The 21,028-nt window shown below is 41.6% G+C and overlaps 1 protein-coding gene across 2 annotated transcripts in view; it reads right to left on the bottom strand.

Annotated features, from left to right (window-relative positions):
- Positions 1-21,028, bottom strand: part of LOC121288160 (BTB/POZ domain-containing protein KCTD5-like) — an 85,643-nt gene that overhangs the window by 28,387 nt on the left and 36,228 nt on the right. For both annotated transcript variants that reach the window (XM_041206562.1, XM_041206563.1), the window contains exons 2-3: positions 4,672-4,780; positions 2,080-2,171 (exon numbers count right to left, since the gene is read on the bottom strand). In XM_041206562.1, coding sequence (XP_041062496.1) covers positions 2,080-2,171; positions 4,672-4,780 — 201 coding nt within the window. The remainder of the gene's footprint in view (positions 1-2,079; positions 2,172-4,671; positions 4,781-21,028) is intronic.

The following is a 21,028-nucleotide window of genomic DNA, read 5'->3' as shown; positions in this document are numbered from 1 at the left end:
TCATTACAAGTGCACTTTTCCAGCACTGGATAGTAATCAAGAACAAAAATCCAAGGCAGACTTTTCTCTTCTAAATCTATGGGTTCAGAGATTGATTGTCATTCCAACTCTGATCAGCTAACTCACAATGGACCACGGATAACTGTAAGTCTTTCTACGTGGTCAATTTATACTTCACTTTTATACACAAACATGGGCAGCTACTTGCTGATTTCTGTTCAAGAGATCCACACAAAGCCATTGATTTTTAAAATTTATTTGTTGGAAGTCAGCATTGCTGGCAAGGCTAGGATTTATTGCCCATCCTTAATTGCCCTTGAAAATGGTGGTGAGCTACCTTCTTGAACTGCTGCAGTCCATCTGGTGTAGGTACACTCACAGTAGTGTTAGGGTGGGAGTTCCAGGATTTTGACCAGCAACACCAAAGGAGCAGTGACATAGTTCCAAGTTAGGATGGTGTGTGACTTAAGAGTCACCTTCCCTTGTTCTTCTAGGTGGTAGAGGACACAGGTTTGGAAGGTACTGTTAAAGGAGCCTCAATGAGTTGTTGCAGTTCATCTTGTAGATGATATAATGTTACACCATTGTGCGCTGGTGGTGGAGGGACTGAATGTTTAAGGTAGTGGAATGGGTGCCATTCAAGCAGACTGCTTTGTTCTGGTTGGTGTTGAGCATCTTGACTATTGTTAGAGATGCATTCATCCGAGCAAGTGTCGAGTATTCCACCACATTCCTGATTTGTGCCTTTTAGATGGTGGGCAGGCATTGAGGAAGTCAGATGAAGAATTGCTTGTTGTAGAATTTGCAGCTTCTGACCTGCTCTTGTAGCCACAGCATTTATATGGTTAGTCCAGTTAAGTTTATGGTCAATTATGCCCTCTCCCCTCCACCAAAGATGTTGATGGTGGTGGATTTTGCAATGGTATTGCCGTCAAGGGGAGCTGGCTGGATTATTTGTTGGAGATGTTCATTGCCTGGGACGTCTGTGGCGAGAATGTTACTCGCCACTTATCAGTCCAGTGATCTTGGTATAAACAGATATGGGCATGTAATGATGCTGAGAACATGTAATAATGACGAGGGACTAGGAGCTGTGAAGGAGTCACAGGTCAATGGGCCAGTCTCCATGGACACAAATCACTAAAAACTAATGCACAGTTACAATCAAAAATGCTATTAGAATGATTGCCTTTATCTCAAAGGGGAGAATGCGATATTTCAGTTGTATAGACCTTTATCAGGCTCCCATTTGGAGCATTGTTGTCACTTTTAGACACTGCACCTCAGGAAGTATACACTGGCCTTGGAAGGGATACTGCACAAGTTCACCAGAATGATAGCAGGGCATGAAGGGTTAAATCATAAGGGTGTGTTGCTTAAAACAGGCTTGTACTCCCTTGAGTTTAAAAGCTGGAGGAGTTATTTAATAGAGATGTTTAAAATAATTGAAGGATTCTATAGAAAAGAGAGAGAAATTATTTCTTCTGGCAGAGATTGCAGAGGTTTGGGGCATAACCTTATGATTAGAGCTAGGCCATTTAGATGTGAAATCAGGAACACTTTTATACACAAAGGGTAGTGGAAATCAGCAGGTGGTGTGACAAATTAACTTCTCAAGACTGAGATGGGTAGATAATTGGTAGCTAAGAATATCAAGGGATATGGAGGCCAATTAACTCAGTTAGCTAGATGGCTAGCATGAGGTTCAGGATAACGCCAACATGGGTTTGATTCCTGTTCCGGCCTGAGGTAGACTTGGGGCCTGTTCCTTCACGCTGCCCAAGACTGGGCAACAATGGCATAAAGCAGAACAGGCTCAAAGGATTGAATGGCCTACTCTTTTCTCATGGTCTTCGTGCAAGTGCTGCTTTCCAAAGCAGCTGCAGGAGGTTGCATGATCAATAATAAGAGGGAATGCCATAGAGTGAACTCCGAAGATCCATTCAGAAAGTGAGCGAGTTTCCTTATTACTGGAAATAGTGCAGTTCTCTCTCCAACACTCAAAGTTCCCTGCTCCCAGCTTCCATCCATTAATCCAAGATCATTTCACATATTTGCGCTGGGTCTCTTTCCACTCACCTGTGATGTTTTGGTGTCTCTCTCTCTTATCCTGTCTTTCACTAACTTTATTAGTGATGTGATATTGTAAAACTCGGCTTCCTCCAGCACACCTGAAAGGGACAAAATTTCCATCAACTATTTTCAATCTATAATACTGCAGAGAGGTTAAAGAGAATTCTTTTCAAGTACAACTCAATTTGCAACTTTTTATTTGTTCCTGGAATGTGAGCACTGCTAGCAAGCCCAGCATTTGTTGTCCATCCCTACCTGCCTCTGAGAAGGTAGTGGTGAGCCGCCTTCTTGGTATAGGCACAACCACAGTTCTGTTAGAAAGGGAGTTCCAGGTCATAATGGTGTGGCTGGAAGGAAACTTGCCACTGATGGTATTCCTATATGTCTGCTGCCCTTGTCTTTCTAGGTGGTAGCGATCACGGATTTGGAAGGGGCTATCAACTGTGTCTTGGCAAGTTTCTGCAGTACATCTTGTAGTTGGTGCACAATGTTGCCACTGTGCGCCAATGGTGGAGGGAGTGGATATTTAAGATGGTGGATGGGGTGCCAATCAAGTGGGCTTTGTCCTGGATGATGCCCAGCTTGAGTGTTGTTGGAATTGCACTCATCCAGCAAGTGGGCAGCATTCCAGTACACTCCCGACTTGTGCCTTGCAGATGGTGATAAGGCTTTGGGGACTTAGGGGGCAAGTTCCTTGCTGCAGGATTTGAACCCTACTCTTGTAGTCACTGTGTTTATATGGCTATTTCAGTCAAGTTTCTGGTCACTGGCGCCTCCCAGGATGTTGATGATAGGGAATTCAGCAATGGCAACGTCATTGAATGTCAAGGGCAGATGGTCAGATTCTCTCTTGGAGATAGTCATTGCCAGGCACTTGTCTGGCAGGAATGTTATTTGCCACTTATCAGCTCAAGCCTGAATGTTGTCCAGGTTTTGCTGCATGTGGGCATGGACTGCTTGTCTGAGGAGTCCCAAACGGTATTGAACAATATGTAATCATCAGTGAACATTCCCTCTTATGACCTTATGATGGAGGAAAGGCCATTGATGAAGCAGCTGAAGATGGTTGGGTCTAGGACGCTAATGCAGAAGTTCGTCAGGGTACTGTTTTGGAGTTGAAATGATTGACCTCCAACAACCACAACCATCTTCCTTTATGCTAAGTAGGATTCCAACCAGTGGGGAGTTTTCTCCATGCTTCCCATTGACTTCAATTTTGCTAGGGCTCACTGATACCAACTAGCTCAAATGTTGCCTTGATGTCAATGTCTGTCACTCTCTGAGGTTCAGCACTTTTGTCCATATTTGGACAAAGGCTGTCATAAGGTCTTGAGCCAAGTGGTCCTACAAAACCCAAACTGAGAATTGGTGAGCAGTTAGAGATGCTTGATAACATTGTTAACGGCACCTTCCATCATTTCATGGCTGAAAGTAGACCAACGGGGCAACAATTGGCCAGATTAGATTTGTCCTGATTTGTGTGGACAGGACACACCTGGCAATTTTTCACATTGTCAGGGCGATGCCAGTGTTGAAGCTGCACTGGAATAGCTTGACTCGCAGTGCAGCTAGCTCTACAGCACAAGCCGTGAGCGTTACAGCCAACTGTTGTTAGAGCCCATAGCTTTTGCTGCATCCAGAGTCTTCAGCCATTTCTTGATATCATGTGGAGTGAATCCGATTGCTGAAGACTGTCATCTATGGTAGTGGGGACCTCAGGAGAAAGCCGAGGTGAATCATTAACTTGGCACTTCTGGTTGAAGATGGTTGCAAATGCTTCAAAAGTCTTGCCTTTTGCACTGGCATGCTGGTCTCTGTCATCATTCAAGATGAGATGTTTGTGGAGCAACTTCCACTTGTTTAGCTGTTTAATTAGCATGCTCTCTTCGTTTTAGCATGCGTGCAGTCCTGTGTTGCAGCTTCACCAGGTTGGTATCTAATTTTTAAGTACGCCTCTTGGATGTAAAGTCATAATTTTAATTATTGTCTTTTACTAGGGGGGAATTCTAGTACTTTTCATCTTATTCAACAAAACATCTCTCAGGATGAAAGCTATGGTGGGGGCATACAGCCATGAATTTTCAAGGGCCTCAACAAAGTATAGAAGCTAAAACAGGAAATGTTGGGAAAGCTCAGCAGGTCCAACAGCATCTGTGGAGAGAAAGACAAAGTTGAGTCCATGCGGACTCAAAACGTTAACTCTGTCTCTCTCCACAGGTGCTGTTAGATCTGCTGAGTTTTTCCAGCATTTCCTGTTTTTGTTTCAGGTTTCCAGCATCCGCAGTATTTTGCTTTAATCAAAGTATAGAAGCTACTCTGTAGCTTAGACAAGTCCTCCAATATAAACTAGTGGAAAATAAATCCAGAACAGATATGGAAAGAACCTCTTCAGCTAAAGTGTCACAGTTACCTAGAATGTGACAGGAAGAGCAGCAGAAAAACAAAACTCAGGAGCACTCAAAACAAACTGGACAAGAGATAGCAAGAATTTGAAAAGGCTTTGGTAAGCTACATGACATTTCCCCCCATTCTTTTGTTTATAATCAAAGAAGGTAATAAAGATAAACAAAAATTGAAGATGTAACAAACAGGTCTTGCCTTCCTCTGCTAAATCTTTATTAATAACCAGCTTCCCATGTCGCAGGTAATTAAGCACAGGCCCAAAATAAGTAGGATCTCGGTCTATTAGATAGGCACCAGTCTCATCCTGAAATGTCAAACACAATAGTCTGGTTAGAAAGGATCACACGTGCAAGTATTTACTAAAGTATTTCTGTTAATCAAATTATTGGCCCAGATCGTCTGAAGAGCAGCAATCATCACTGGATTGCCACGGTGTCCAGAAATTTCCCCAACCCAACACTGCTCCGCATTTCTTACAGAGTCTTCCAAACCTAGCTGTCCCACAAACGTGGAGTGCAGCAACCCTCGAAGAACTCCACTGGATCGTAGTAGAGTTGGACAAAGACAGGGCACACCGTTGGGAGTTCCACAGGGTCCCAACACATCTCAGTCGTATGTCCAGTCTTCAATGAACTGGAAACTGGAAGATTTGGCCCATTGTTTTAATATTTTCATCATCTTCCCTTCTGGCCTTTCTTTTTAAAATGTAGTAGTTTACTAATATGGTCTCTGTAACCCACCACGAATGGCATTAGGGTGTTATTAGATTCAAATTTATGGGGCAGGATTTTATGGGATTCAGGGCCGTGCTATCTGGCTCAAATGGGGGCCAGAAGCCCACATTATGCAGGAGAACAGCCACTCATCTGTGATTTTTCCGAATTGGCCAATTAATGGTTATTCAAATAACGACGATGGATGGGTTCTTGAAGCAAAGGGCTAAGAGGCGGCCCTCCAGCTCAGAAGCAGCAGCTTACCTGTCAAGGTAAGCGAGAGAGGGGGCACCCCTTGCACCAGGCCATCTTTGTGGAGTCCCTCCATATGGTAACCTGTGGCTATAACCGAAACCCGGCAAGCATGGTGGGCCTCCAAGTCTTCCTGGAGCCTTGGATCCTGGTCTTCCAGAGTCCAAGGCTGCTTTACTATTTCCTGATGCCTCCAGGTATCTGGAGGTCAACTGGAATTTTCCAGTTGGCCTCCAAAACTAGGCCTTAATCGGTCTTTAATTGACTCAATTGGCTACCTGCCAATTGCAGTTGGGTAGCCCTGCTACCCACCCCAACACCCCTCCTCTGGGAAAATGGCCCAGGGACTGGATGGAACCGGGAATTGTCACGCGCTGACTGACACTGACAATTAGGGCCTAAAATTCACCGTGTGGAGCCTGCATATTTGCAGGTCTGTTTGCACTTAATTCCCCCATTCCAATAATCTAACCACCACTTACAGCAACTTTCATTTTTAATTATCTGCTGAGCTGTTAGTAGCACTTGCGCCTTTGAGTCAAAGGATGCTGGCTCAAGCTCCACTCTAGACTGACATTTCAGTGCAGTATTGAGGGAACGTGGCACTGCCAGAGGTACTGTTTTTTGGATGAGGTACTAAATTGTGGTTCCATCTGCCCTCAGGTGCACCCTAAAAAAATCCCATGATAAATTCTGAAGAAAAATAGGGTGCTCCCCTGGTGCCTTGGCCAATGTTTATCCAATGCCACCAAACAAGTTATCTGGTCATTTATTTCATCGTTGTTTGTAGGACACTTTTGTGCAAATGGGCCATTATAACATTCAGAAGTTATTAATGAGCCACAAAGTGCTGTGGGACATCAGGCGAATATGAAAGCTCCTATAGAAAGGCAAGTAATCTATTATAGCATCATTCAGAAAATCTCAGACCGCTTTACAAGGCTTCTCTAAACAGGGCACAGGAAAAATGGGCAAGCGAGGCAAGAGGAAAGAGATGGGGTGTTCATAATGGTGGAGTTTAAGACTGAATATATTTATGACTGACTGTAACATTCCTGATGCTGGGAAGTGAAAGGAAGATCTGGATGTGCCAGCATTTTTATTTGCAAAAATATACTTTATTCATAAATCTTCAACAACATTTCAAACCATTTCAAAATCACCATCACAAAAATACAATCAGGTTCAACTTTTACAACATGAATCACAAGGTGTATCAGTACAAACAATAAATATTACAATCATTGGCAGACATTCATTTTGAGCTGTACATCCAGAGGAGCTCTTTACAGTTCCCAGCCCCTTGGTGCACTATGGCAGAAAGGTCTTAGGCAGCGACCCTTCCCCATTGCGCCTTTGCGGCGGCTGCCCCAAACTTTAGTGCGTCCCTCAGAACGTAGTCCTGAACCTTGGAATGTGCCAGTCTACAACACTCAGTCAGGGACAACTCTTTGCGCTGGAAGACCAACAAGTTACAGGCAGACCAAAGAGCGTCTTTTACCGAGTTGATGATCCTTCAGCTGCAGTTGACATTTGTCTTGGTGTGTGTCCCTGGGAACAGCTCATAGAGCATAGAGTCCTGTGTCACAGAACTGCTTGGGACGAACCTCGACAGAAACCACTGCATCTCTCTCCAGACTTTCTTTGCAAAGGCACAATCTACAAGGTGAACAACGGTCTCTTCCCCACCACAGCCACCTCGAGGGCAAGGTGCCGAGGGGGTGAGACTCCTGGCATGTAGGAAGGATCTGACTGGGAGAGCCTTTCACACCACCAGCCAAGCTACATCTTGGTGCTTGCTGGAAAGTTCTGGCGATGAGGCATTCTGCCAAACAACTTTGTCAGTCTGCTCGGGGAACCATCCCACCGGGTACACTCTCTCCTTTTCCCTCAGGACCTTTAAGACGTTACATGCCGACCACTGCCTGATGGACTTGTGGTCAAAGGTGTTTCTCTGCATAAATTTTTCCACGAGGGACAGGTGGTACGGCACAGTCCAACTACTTGGAGCTTTCCGCGGCAGCGTGACCAGACCCATCCTTCGCAACACTGGGGACAGGTAGAACCTCAGCATGTAGTGACACTTGGTGTTTGCATACTGAGGGTCTACGCACCGCTTGATGCAGCCACACACAAAGATGGCCATCAGTATGAGGGCGATGTTGGGCACGTTTTTTTCCCCCTTTATCTAGAGGCTTGTACATCGTGTCCCTGTGGACACGATCCATTTTAGACCTCCAGATAAAGCGGAAGATGGCTCGGGTGATCGCCACCGGAATGGGCCAGACCTGCGCCACGTACAGCAACAGCGAGAGTGCCTCACACCTGATGACCAGGTTCTTATCCGCAATGGAGAGGGAGCGTCGCTTCCACATGCCTAGTTTCCTTTTCACCATAGACACTCGCTCCTTCCAGTTTCTAACGCGTGCCCTGGTCCCTCCGAACCATATCCCCAGTGCCTTCAGGCCGTCAGCCCTGACAGTGAAGGGAACAAAGGATCGGTCAGCCCAGTTCCCAAAGAACATAGACTTGCTCTTCCTACGATTTACCTTGGCTCCCGAGGCCAGTTCAAACTGGTCGCAGATGTGGATCAGTCTGCGCACCGACAGGGGATCTGAGCAGAAGACGGCGACATCGGCCATGTACAGGGAGGCTTTGACCTGACTGCCTCCACTGCCTGGGATCGTCACTCCTCTTATGCCCGGATCCTTCCTGATGGACTCAGCAAAGGGTTCTATGCAACACACGAAAAGAACAGGCGAGAGAGGGCAACCCTGTTGGAAAGCTATCTGATTCCCACCCATTGATTGAGACTGCACTACTGATGTTCTACTAGTGTAGAGCAGTTGGATCCAATTGCGAATTCCCTCCCCAAACCCCATTTTGGATAGCATATGCCAGCATCAAACAATGAATCCAATACTAAAACACTAGCAGCAGTATTTACACTGATCCTCTCTGGCCCTTTACCCTAGAGCTACTTCCCCAAAGTTCCACTGGTGTTGAATTGTTCACATTGCTGGACTGTCTGACAGCAAGCTCAAAGCACATAAAAAACAAAATCCCTAAAACCTATATGCTTATTTTGCTTGGATGGAAAATTACATAGTTTTACATTAAATATTCAGATTAGGGATAAAAAAAAGCCTGCAACCACAGGAAATGGCTGCATCAAGAGAATTGTTCAGGAAAAGCCAATGGCAAACAAGTACAAAACAGAGAACATTCTGCTGATACCAGAAATAAGGGACTGAACAAATATGACATGCTAATGGGAATCAATCTCCAGGTCATCCTACACTTCCACAAGCCTAGGTACGAAAAACAGAATTTAAAAAGACTTGCATTTATATAGCTTTTCATGAGCACCACCCAATTAAGTACTGTTGAAGTTCTGTCACTGTTGTAGTAACTTAAGTTAAAAGAAAAATTCAGAAGTAATCATATATGCTGTACTGCAACTGAAAAATCTACCTCATTCCAATCTGGCTTTTATTTCTGGAATACAACTGAGGAGATGGAGGCCATGAGTGGGATAATGACACCTACAATTCAAAACAAAACTGCTCCTCCAGACACTGAGAATAAAACAAATATCGGTCAACATTGTGGGATGTAGTAGGAATGAGCCCGTTCTGCCATTTAATGATGGCTGATCTTCTACCAAGTTGACTTTCTTGCCCAATCCCCATATAACTTGATTTCCTTAGATTCCAAGAATCTATCGATCTCTGCCTTGAACATATTGAATTGGACGACTGAGCCCTTGGAGGAAAAAATTCCCAACATTCAGAAACCTCTGAGGGAAGAAATTTCTTATCTCAGTCCTAAATGGCTGACTTATTTTAAGATTATGCCCTTAGTTCTAGGCTGTCCAGCTAGGTGAAACAGCCTTGTTTTAATAACATCACCTCTCATTCTTCTAAATGAATATAGACACATTCTAATCAAACTCTCCTTATTGTCAACCCTAATCCCAGGAATCAATCCAGTGAACCTTCATTGCACCCACCCCTTCCTTATCCTTCCTTAACTACTGAGACCAAAACCGCACAAAGTGTTTCAGGTGTAGTTTCAAAGCTCTGTTTAATTGTATTAATACTTTCTTATGCTTGTACTCCAATCCGCTTACAATAAAAGCCAACATACCATGTGTTTTCCTACTTACTTACTGTTCATGAGGTGTTTTGTGTACAAGGACACCCAAATCCCACTGATGGCAAATATTTAATAGTTGCTCACCTTTTAAAAGGTATTTTTATTTTTCCTACCAAAGGTAATAATGTCACACTACTTCACATTATACTCCATCTACCACCTTCTTGCCCATTCAATTAACCTGTCTATATCTTTTTACAGATTCTGTGCCCTTCTCACATCTTAATTTCTCACCCAGCTTTGTACTGTCAGCAAACTCAAGATATAGTACACTCCGGCCTCTTATCCAAATCATTAATCTAGGCCGTAATTAGCTGAGGCATAAGCACAGATCATTGTGGCACTCCACTAGTATCTTGCACGAGGAAATACAAATACCAAAGAGCGAGTGGCTTTTATATTTAATAGCCCCAGAATAAACTTGCGAGAGTCACCAAAGGCCACCATCAGGAAGACCAGGGTTTTTCATTTTAAAATGGTCTTGCAGTTTTAGTGAAACCAGCAAGTTCACTTTAGAGATCCTTTGTGCAGGCAAGCAGTGTGCACTGGGAGACAGTGGTACTCTCAAAACATGCAAACAACAAAATAGGAGTATCAGAAAGCTGCACTGGCCATTCAAACACATTTAACAGATATTTAAAAAGATGCTGCAATAAATTAAATCCTGTTTGTGATTCATGCCAAATCAGTGCAACACAAATGCATCTTTTTAAAGTATGAAGTCCAACTAATAGCTGTACGATTACAATGCTTTTGTGAAACTATATTGGGACAGAATGGCCAAAATTTCTCATTTAAAAGTTGCAATCTGATCAATGAATGGAGTTGAATATAAACAGCCTGTGTCTCTATCCCTTTCCCAAGGGTCAGCAAGTTTGTGCAGTAGTAACTGAACCATAAAAGCTTCTGATCCTTCGTATTTATAAATCCCAGGCCAAAGAAGTTTACAGCCCAGGAGGTGGCCACTTAAGTTTCAGATTATGGTGCCTGTGCAACTTTTCTGAAAATTATCCACAATGTCTTGCACTTCCTGCTCTTTCCCCACAACCTTTTAATTTTCCTTTTTCAAATTTACATTGCTGTCCTTTTAAAACCTATTATGAAATTCATGATTCCTGAAGGTACTCTATACCCTAACAAGTCTGCATAAAAGAATTTCTCATAACCTCTGGTCACTTGGGTGAAGCATCAGAAGCGACCAGCAAGCACGGAACCAAACTCCAAGTAAGGAATGGATAATTTCAGGAGACAAGGGCAGAAATTTAGCAACAGGAATTAAGTTTAAATGGGACAATTGTGCACCTGAGCTTCAGCAACATTCTTCTTTTCCTCTTGAGGCAGTGTTTTATGTGTGGACAGCAACGTAAGAATCGCTGCCTCAGGGATAATTATTTGAGAATGTTACTTGCTTTTTAATATTGAAGCGCAACTGCTCTGAAAAAATCCAAAGTTCAAACGCTCGAATCTGGGGAAGAGATCTACACATACAATTTGCTCCATTTACCACAATATTGAATCATGCAGTGGTAAAGTGACTAAAAACAAAAAAACTGCGGATGCTGGAAATCCAAAACAAAAACAAAAACAGAATTACCTGGAAAAACTCAGCAGGTCTGGCAGCATCGGCGGAGAAGATGCTGCCAGACCTGCTGAGTTTTTCCAGGTAATTCTATTTTTGTTTTGGTAAAGTGACTATGTTGTTTGAAATACCATTAAGCTGGCAAACCTCATATTGAATGCAGTGGAAGAGCCACATTGATCAAAATGGCTGAAACTCCAAATACCCTTTTCATCTTTATCTTCCTTCCCTCCGTCTTGCTATCATGTCAAAGAAATAAGGTCACTTCTTTCATGAGCAGGGAAAGCTGCCTGAGGGGATTTCAAGATAGTTATACAGCAGATAAAACAAAAGACCAGCCCAGCAATCTGCTGTCACCAGCTCTAATGTCAATTAGAAGAGCATGGGGCTGAATCAAAAGCAGAAAATGGATTCACAGAAGGTCTGTAGCATCTGTAGAGAGGTCAATGTTTCAAACTTCAGATGAACAAGTATTTTAATACCAGGATTAAGGGGGAGAAAAAGGGAAGGAAAGAAACAAAAATAACCATAAACCATCCAAAACCAAATTCGTAATTATCTTGAGTGTTCCAGGGAACATTTCCTTGAGCATGGTATCCAGTTCTGGTCACCATGATATAAGGGAAACAAGCACTGGAAATGGTCCAGAACAAAAGCCACAAGGCTGGCCCCATGCCTAAGGACTCTGAGAAACCATCCAAACATATCATTGCACTGCCAGCATCATTTAACATTAACTGCTTCAGACTGTTGGACAGCCTGGAAACATGGGAGATATTAAACTACTTTAGGTAGTGCAGAGAGGATTTACAGGGTTGAATATTCTTATACACAAATCACAGAATGTTAACATGCAGATGCAACAAGCAATTAGGAAGGTAAATTGTATGTTAAACTCCAATCTCTGCAATAAAGTTTGAGTGTAAGTATATCTTGCTGCAAATAGGCAAAGCTCTGGTGAGGCCACATCTGAATTATGTGTACACAATTTGGTCTCCTTACCCAAGGAAAGATATACCTGTCTTAGAGACAGTGTAACAAAGGTTCATTAGATTGATTCCTGCTGTGTGTTGACATGGTTAGTAACAATAATACCATCTATCATGAGCTTTTTTTTGGCAAGTTTTCCACTCCTGACAGTGTTGCTTTTACCCCACTGTGGCTCCACAAGTACTAGTAGAAATGCAGTGTCGCACTGGAAACATTCAAACACAGGAGCCACATCAATGCATGCTGGCAAACTATTTGATCATGGTGGTGAGAGGAGGGCATTATTACACACTCACTCACATTCAACACATGCCCCTTCAAGAAGGAATCACTAGGTGATGATTTGTTTCCACCTAGTTCCTAGCCCAAGGGAGTTGAGGTCAATTGCAATGATAATGTTTTTGCCTAGGCTTACAGCTTGCATCTTGTGACCTGTTCGGCTATATGCCACTTACTGTGAGTCAACATGTAATTAGAGTTTCTGAAGCAAACAATTCCAGGAATTGAGGCTAAAAGCTATAAACTTCACGAGTGGTAATAACACCCAAGTCTTTCTCACCTTCCTCCCCTCCCAAAAAAACACAAACTCCCAAGATATCACAAATTCAATAACAGAAACACTCAAGTCTGTCAACACCTGAAGAACAGGTAAGTTAAATTTTAGGTGCCAACTCATTTGAACGCTACTTCCCTGGCTATTAGTTATTACTGTTAAGCAGGTGAAGTTTAAGCACATTACTGCCTATTCTAGATATAAGTGAGCAGGAACTCAGTCCCCATGTGAGAAAGTACTGTACATGCACTGTGCCTTTTTGTCTTGCACATTTCAGGTACATTAGAGACAGGTTGAATCCAGCTGGGGTAAGATGATTGTTAGTTCTCACCTAGGGACCAGAACCTTTCCAAATTATTTTTAACCCCGGGGCCTCTCCAGGCTTTGCAGCAGAGGTGCTTTTTGTTAGTTCTGCTCCAGGTTGTTGCAATTTGTTTGAAGGGGAAGACTCCGAAGATTTTCACTCTTCTCTCATCAACAGTGATCAGAAGCTGTGTTAAGATTTTCTTATACCAGGGAATGGTAACAACTGAATAAACACCAACATGGCAGTTTTGCTTTTCAAACCAATTATCATTATTTTGCTGATATAGAATACTTAAGTCAGAATGCTGAGCAGTGAGCACAGAATTGGTCCATTGGAGTATTGCTGCGACTGTACATAAGAAAATGCAACAGGTGTAGATATTAAACCATCATAAATTCCACATCCTGTAGCTGTGGTCAGTCACACCGAAATCAAGCTCAGCTAATTTACATCATGCTTTCCATACAGATGTATCAATTGCTCAATGAATAAATTTAAGGCCAGAAATAAACTTTATTATTTGAATGTTAACACATTTTATAGAACAGGAAATGGATTGGATGAAATGTCCAAGACACTAAATTGCTTTGTTATTGGAGCTCCACATTTATTTTTTGAAAAAGAAAATTGCTGCAGTTTTTTCAGGGTTTAGTTTGGATCTATTAAAAACAGGTTAAAATTGGGGATAGCAAAGAGAAAATGAGTCAGAGTTGGAAATGGAGGGTTTTCTTTTGCAAATAGTCCATTAGCAGTTCCATCTCTTCACAGTGGAGGGATTCAAACCCTTTAAAGGATGCTTCAAAGAACTAACCTTTTTCTGTTCACCATATACAGTAATGGAAGCAGGTGGTGAGATTAGCGCAGAGCAAGACACATCGCCTCTGTGGGAAAGCAAATTTAGAGGAAAACAGTGTTGCTGCAGCTTTTTGTCATGCCCTTGTAAAGTACTGTAGCATACTGGGTTGCACCCTTATGGAAAAAACTTGGCTCAGACTCAGTTGTGTAGATTAATTATGCAACAAGAGAATGCTGACTACAACATCAATTATTAAGCACAAGTCTCAGCTGCTTCAGTTAATCAATGCACCCAGATACGACCAGTTTTAAATAAATACCATTCCCGAGCAACTGTCCAACAGGCTCATTTTCTCAGATAGTTGCACTTCCACACTGTCGAGTAATGTGCACTTAAGCTTAATGAGAAAGTTGAGTGATGGGGATTTGGGGCGGGGGTGGAAGAGACACTGCAAAATATCTGAACAGCAGTGTTTACTCTGTTTGATAATTTAATACACTGCACAGGCATTGGTTTCATGCCAGTCCCTATACAACACAACAAATTGCAACAGATTTCCATCTGCAGCTGTAATGGAACCAACATGAATAATGCAGGGCAACATTAAAAAACTGTACACTGATGGAATTACCCACACTGCAAAATATGTGGTCTTTATGGATAATGCATTGTATGTCAGTGAGTGAGCAGAGATAATGAAGGAAAGCATTTTTGCTGATTCTTTACTCCACTTAAAATGTCTATCAATCTCTAATCATTTAAAATAGCACATTAGCTAACCATTAAAACATCTGCTCCTGATTGCACCAAACATGATTTTCATAAGAACTTTTTTTTTTGCAAAAATACAAGCTCCAATATGTACTTTAGCTGCTTTTATATCAGCATGCTGTTGGTGGCTTTAATTTAAAGGAGACTAACAGACCTACAGTAGTACATGGGACCTGCCTGTTAGTATTTCCTGAGAATAAGAACATAAGAAATAGGAGTAGGCCATTCGGCCCCTCAAGCCTGCCCTGCCATTCAATAAGATCATGGCTGATCTGCTCAATTCCTCTTCCTCATAACCCTCAACTCCTTGATATTTCAAGAATTCTCTACCTCCTCTTTAAATACTTTCAGTTATCTAGCCTCCACAATTCTCTGGGGTAGAGAATTCCAGACATTCACTACCCTAAGAGGAGAAATTCCTTTGCATCTCAGTTTTAAATCAGTGCCCCCTTATTCTGTAACTATGTCCCCTAGTTTGAGATTCTCCCACTAGTGGAAACATCTTCTCAACCTCTCCCCTGTCAAAGCCCCCTCAGAATCTTGTACATTTCAATAAGATCACCCCTCATTCTTCTAAACTCTAATGAATAAAGGCCTATCTGTTTAGCCGTTCTTGATAAGTCAGCCCCTTCATCCCAGAAATCAGCCTGGGGAATCTCTTTTGAATGCCTCCAATGCCAGTATATCCTTTCTTAAATACGGGAACCAAAACTGTACACAGTACTCTAGGTGTGGCCTCAACAACACCCTGTACAGCTGTAACAAGACTTCCCTATTTTTAAACTCAACGCCCTATCAATACAGGCTAAAATTCCATTTGCCTTCTTAATATCAACTAGTGATTTGGATAATGACCTCCAGACATAGACATAAACATTGGATCGTAAAGTAGCGCTTGCAGAGTATCGGATTACTCCATGAATGCCTAACCGTACACATTACATAGGTGCTGCCTTATTTTCTCTGATCTTTTGCTTTGCTCATTATATTGTCTATGAGTTTATTTTTTTTATAAAGACTTGATAATTTTGCATTGACAATATCTTATACCAAAAGTTATTTGTTCATTGATAGCTGGTGTTAACCAACATGAAAATGCACTGACATAAAGTCCACCCATGCAGTAAAAATGCCCCAAAGTGCTTCACAAGGGAGACTGAGACATTTGGGGAATGGCTTAGGAAGATAGGTTTTGAGCAGGTGGTCCAAATGTCAAAAAATGGAATGATTTGAGAAGAGAATTCAAGAGCACATGGAATCAGAAGCTGGTTTGGCCAGTAATAGTGTGGGTACGCTGGAAGGTTCTTAGTAGAGCAGAGGGGAGATGCTGGGATGTAGGGCCGGAGGAAATTGTAGATGTATAGTGGAGAGGGGCATTGGAGGGATTTATAAAGTAGGCTGAGAATTTCAAAGCCATTGTATTCGAGGACAGAGAACATGTTGAGGTTGCGAGATGCAGGACAATACACGGGCAGGACTTAGTAATGGATGGGGAGGTGAGCATTGGAGTTTTGGATGTTTCAGAAAGAAGCTCCAAAAGCTCATGAGGGAAACATTGGAGAAATCAAGCTTGGAGGTGACAAAAGTGTGGAACAGTGTTTTGACAGTGCGATGTGAATATTACTATAAGGATTCTGAGCTCTACTCTGTCAAGCACACTGGATTATGAGCTCAAGAGATCTTATTTAGTGAGGAGTCAACACTGATTAAAAATGACAAAATATGCTTTCTGAATGAGGTGTTAAACTGAGGCCTCATCTGCATCCCCAGGCGGATATAACAGTTCCCATGGTACTATATGAAGAGCATGTAAGTTCTCCCAGTGAACTGACAAACATACAACTGTCAACCACAAAGCGTATTTATTTCATTACAGTTTATGGAAGCTTACCTTGTAAAAAATGGCAGTTGCAATTACCTGTTAAAACAGTGACTACACCTCAAAAATAATGTTATTGGCTGTGATAGTGATAGAAAAACTCAGCAAGTCTGGCAGCATTCATTCCACAGAAGTCATATTGGAGTCAAAATTCAACTGTCTTTCTCTCTCCACAAACGCTGCCAGACCTGAGGTTTCCCAGCACTTCTGTTTTTATTTCAGATTTCCAGCACCTGCATATTTTGCTTTTATTTATTGGCTGTGAATCGCTTTGGGATCTCCTTATGCTGTGATGGTGCTACATAATTTCTTAACTGTATACATAAAAAACACATGCAAATAAAAAGAATCAGACATTGCTATGCACAAATAAAGACTATAACAAAAACAAAGGAAACCAGTTTTTGCAAATAGGCCATTCCGTAACCTGCATTAGGTCCTAACTGCAGCATCTTCAGATATCTAACCATTAACAAACTGATTACATACTGAAGCAGTTGTACTGCATTTACAAGTGTATCCAGTGATATAGGGAGAGTGCAGTTGAGAGTACTGACACCACCACAGACATGCCAAATAAAGAGGTCATAATAATCTCACATGAGCTGTGATGGTCAGGGCATGTTGTCAGAATGCCCAATTTAAGACTGCCCAAACAGGTATCCGTTCACACATGGGCCAAAGGAAATGTTTCAAAGTCAAAGTTTCTATGAAGGTCTGCACTATTAAAGATCAACACATGGGAAGCAGGTGCCCAGTTGTGATCAAAATGGCAATTCATCATCAAAAACGGTGTTAAGACCAATCAAAAGAGAGAAAAAGGTGAGAGGCAGAGAGACCAATCTGCCACCACCTCTATCAGCAACAACCAATGTCCTCATTGTAGGAGAGCCTGCAAGGCTAAGGTGGAGTTGATAAGTCATCTGTGAACCCATAGCTAACACTGACATCCCATTTCCACCCAGTCATCCACAAGGAAGAATCATCCTTGACATGAGGGATGGCTGATAAGACAGGCACATTATTGTCACATTCCTCAGATGATTGGTTGTGATTTTAGATAGCATGAGTGTCATGACCTTAGCAGTACTGCTTAAGTAAATAGTGATTTGTAGGTCCTCAAGTACACAAGGTGCAAAACTTGCCTAATGAAAACCTAATCAGTTTAGGCAAATGACTGGGCTGGTACATACTCTAGGCTCTACACAATGGGGCACTTGGCTGCTCCCAGGTAGGTTAACAGCATTATTTATTCAATGCAAATGCACTCAAAACACCCAGACCATTTCCTTTCTATGGAGCAGGGCTAGAAAATAGTTTACTTTATCAGCCCAAGTTACTCTACTTTCTGATACCTACTGCAATGGTAATGAAATCCTGATTTGAAAGATTACCAGCTACAGAATCTTTGCTAATATTTTTTTAGTAAGCAGACACAAAATTCTGTTCAATAAAAGGTATAGTCGTATTGGACAAAATTCAACTGAGCTGTCTGGTAGCTTAGTAAAATCCTGCGTTCACATAGCACCTTTGTCAGAAAGCATCACAATTTACTTCAAAGTGAGGATATGCACTACAATCCCAGTCCTGGCAGAATGACAATGGTGATGAACATGTAAGAAGGGAAGAGAATGGGAAAAAAAGTGGACAATGCAGGTGTTAGAGACCAATCATTCATTCCATAGGTAAGTCCAACGCAAGCTGCTGGGGTGAAAACCACCTCTGTGAAATGAGTTTGGGCCCAACACACAAAACTGGCATTAAGTATTAATCTCATACAGATAATACACGGTGGCTAGTACGGGATATGGAAAATGTAACCCTGGTGGAGTAACGACATGCTCTTGAGAGTTTGATGTAAAATAGCAAGAACTTTACTCTGCATTTAACTGTGCTGAACTGCTTAATATCAACTGCTGGCTTCCAAAATGGAAAGAGTTTTGCATTCTTTTCTGGTAGCTCAGCATAAAATTCCTCCAAATATTAATAACCTAAAGGATGGCTTAATAAGCAACCTATTTCAGTTTTACCTGCAAAACTGAAAAAAGCTACATCAGCCCTAGCATAGGTATATTAGTTGAACAATTTTACCTGCCCAGCCAGTTGTGGGTTTATTTATAATTAGAGTGTTGCCATATGATAATACTCCAAAAACTTTGACAGAAAGCAGCAGCAGAGACACCTGCATTCAATCCCCAAACACAGTGACACCTGCAAGTCACAAACTGGCTGGCAATTTGGCATTCTGTAGAGAAAAGATCAGAGGGTAGAGAAAGAGTCTTTTTAAAACAATACATTGAATATTCAAAGTTCAGACCTATTCTCCCACCTTCCTCCTCTCCCCCAATTGAATTCTCACTTTTTCTAACTCTACACGCAAATGTTCCCAAACTTCAAGCCCAAAAGGTTTGCAGCACAGGAGGTAGCCAACTCCTGCCTTATATTACAAAGCAGCTGTTATTTCCCACTAAACTAGCAAAATATTCCTGTATTACTTGCCTCTTGTGATAGAATGCACTGAGATTTACAGCATAACTGGTACTGCATTGGACAGCTGAGGAGACAAGACAGGACAGATACTGCTTGAAATTACAGTCTACCATATTTTACTACATAACATCCTAGCATCTCCATCAGTTACATATGCATTATTTTACAGGAATAGGAACATAGAACTTAGGAGCAGGAGTGGGCTATGCGGCCCTTTGAGCCTACTCCACCATTCTATAAGGTCATGGCTGATCTGACTGTGGTCTCAACTCAACTTTCCTGTGTGCCCCCATAGCCCTCGACTCCCTTGTCTGTCAACAATCCAGTATCTTGTACGTTTCAAGAAGATCACCATTCATTCTTCTAAACTCCAATGGTAAATTAAATGGATAAAGGCCTAACCTGTTCAACGTTTCCCAAAGCATGTAAAATTTCCTACTTGAGTCATTATGGCTACTTGTTCATAAATTTCCAATAGTTCTGATGTTATGGTTGACTAGTCCAAAATCCCAGATGCATATGGATGAATTGCAGACAAACAAACTCTGATCTGGGTGGGTTTAATGCATTTGAATTCCTTAATTTTTTTCAACAGTTTATAATTCACTTCAAACAGCCATTTTGAAACAAAAACAGAAAATGCTGGGAATACTCAGGTCATGTAGCATCCGCAGAGAGAAAAAACAAGAGTTATCAGGTTTGTGACTTTTCATCAGAACTGATCACTGTTAATAGTATGTTAATTATATTGTTTATATTGTTAAAGTACACAGGTAAAGGGCATTGTTTAATTAAGTACTTTGATCACATATAAATAGGGGATAGCTAGGACACTGGGGGTTGGAGGGAGAAGCATGAGACTGAACAAAGTTAATAAACTCAGTGAAGAAAAACTGTCTTGGTTTTTACTTCATCAACTGGCTTGAATTCTATTAACAATCACAAAAATTATTTTGAATGTAGTTTGTCACTGAAGAAATGCACTATACTATTTACCTAAATTAACTGTGGGCTATCATGCAAATTAAAAAACTGGGGATTAGCACATATAAATATTGCTAAACTAAACCAAGCTGGATAATGGGTAAAGTCTAATAATTGTCCTATCTTGGTTGAGTTAGACATGACCAAGCTTAATACCATTCAATTCCATTAAATATATGATTTATAGTACAATAGCCTAACTGTAGCTCAAGTGAAGGTTCTAAACTGATCAAAGCCTTGCTCTTGCTGTTTACAGTGCCATGTAAGCCTTTTAATAGATTACTTTCGAAATAATGAGTATCTGGAAAATCTTACAAGGAAGCAATGAGCATCAGTTCTATGCAAATTACAGACTGGCAAGTTTTATCCTTTGCTTTTAGTTAAGAGATAACAGGGGAGGGAGGGAAAGGTGAGCCTAGAGATGGCAAGACTAGGTCTGGTTAATAAATAAATTCTAGATGACACAATGTAACGTCAGTACAGTGGGCATAGCGCTAATCATTGAATGAGTCACCTGGAGATAAATATCAATGTTTGCATCAAATGGATTAGGTGACTAAGATACTAAGTTTTTGATCCTGACATCAGAGTTTAACTTCAGACTATTTTTCGCAAAAAGGCTTGTGAAATAAAATTAAAAGTTTACAAACAAGTGAATAGGATTAAAACAATGACAGGTAAAGTAGTAACACAAACCAGGCAGAAGCAAATGAGGCTGAATTGCCTATGGGACACAAACCTTTCCTCCACAGGATCGCACATGTGTAAGCAGCATCAGAATCAGCTACTTCAGTGATGGGAGCATGGAAAGATAAATGTTTAAGGTTAAACTGAATAAATCTACATCAGATCATCTGGTCTATTCGGTTTATATCATGGATTGGACCCGACAGGTCTGTCCTGGTTAAGTAAAAAGAGTAAAACGGAAATTTGTAACTGGTTTAAAGTGTTCATATTTATCCCTGCCTTAAAAGCCCCCTCAGATGTCCATTATTTCATACCAATTCTGTTCTCACCCATCACTCACACTCAGTGGGGATTACTAGATAATGATCTGACAGAAACCCTGGCCAATTTCCA

This window comes from Carcharodon carcharias, chromosome 15, assembly GCF_017639515.1.
Source record: "Carcharodon carcharias isolate sCarCar2 chromosome 15, sCarCar2.pri, whole genome shotgun sequence".
Classification (NCBI taxonomy): Eukaryota; Metazoa; Chordata; class Chondrichthyes; order Lamniformes; family Lamnidae; genus Carcharodon; species Carcharodon carcharias.
Note: the sequence above shows the minus strand (reverse complement) of the source record. Positions and strands in the feature narration are given on the sequence as shown.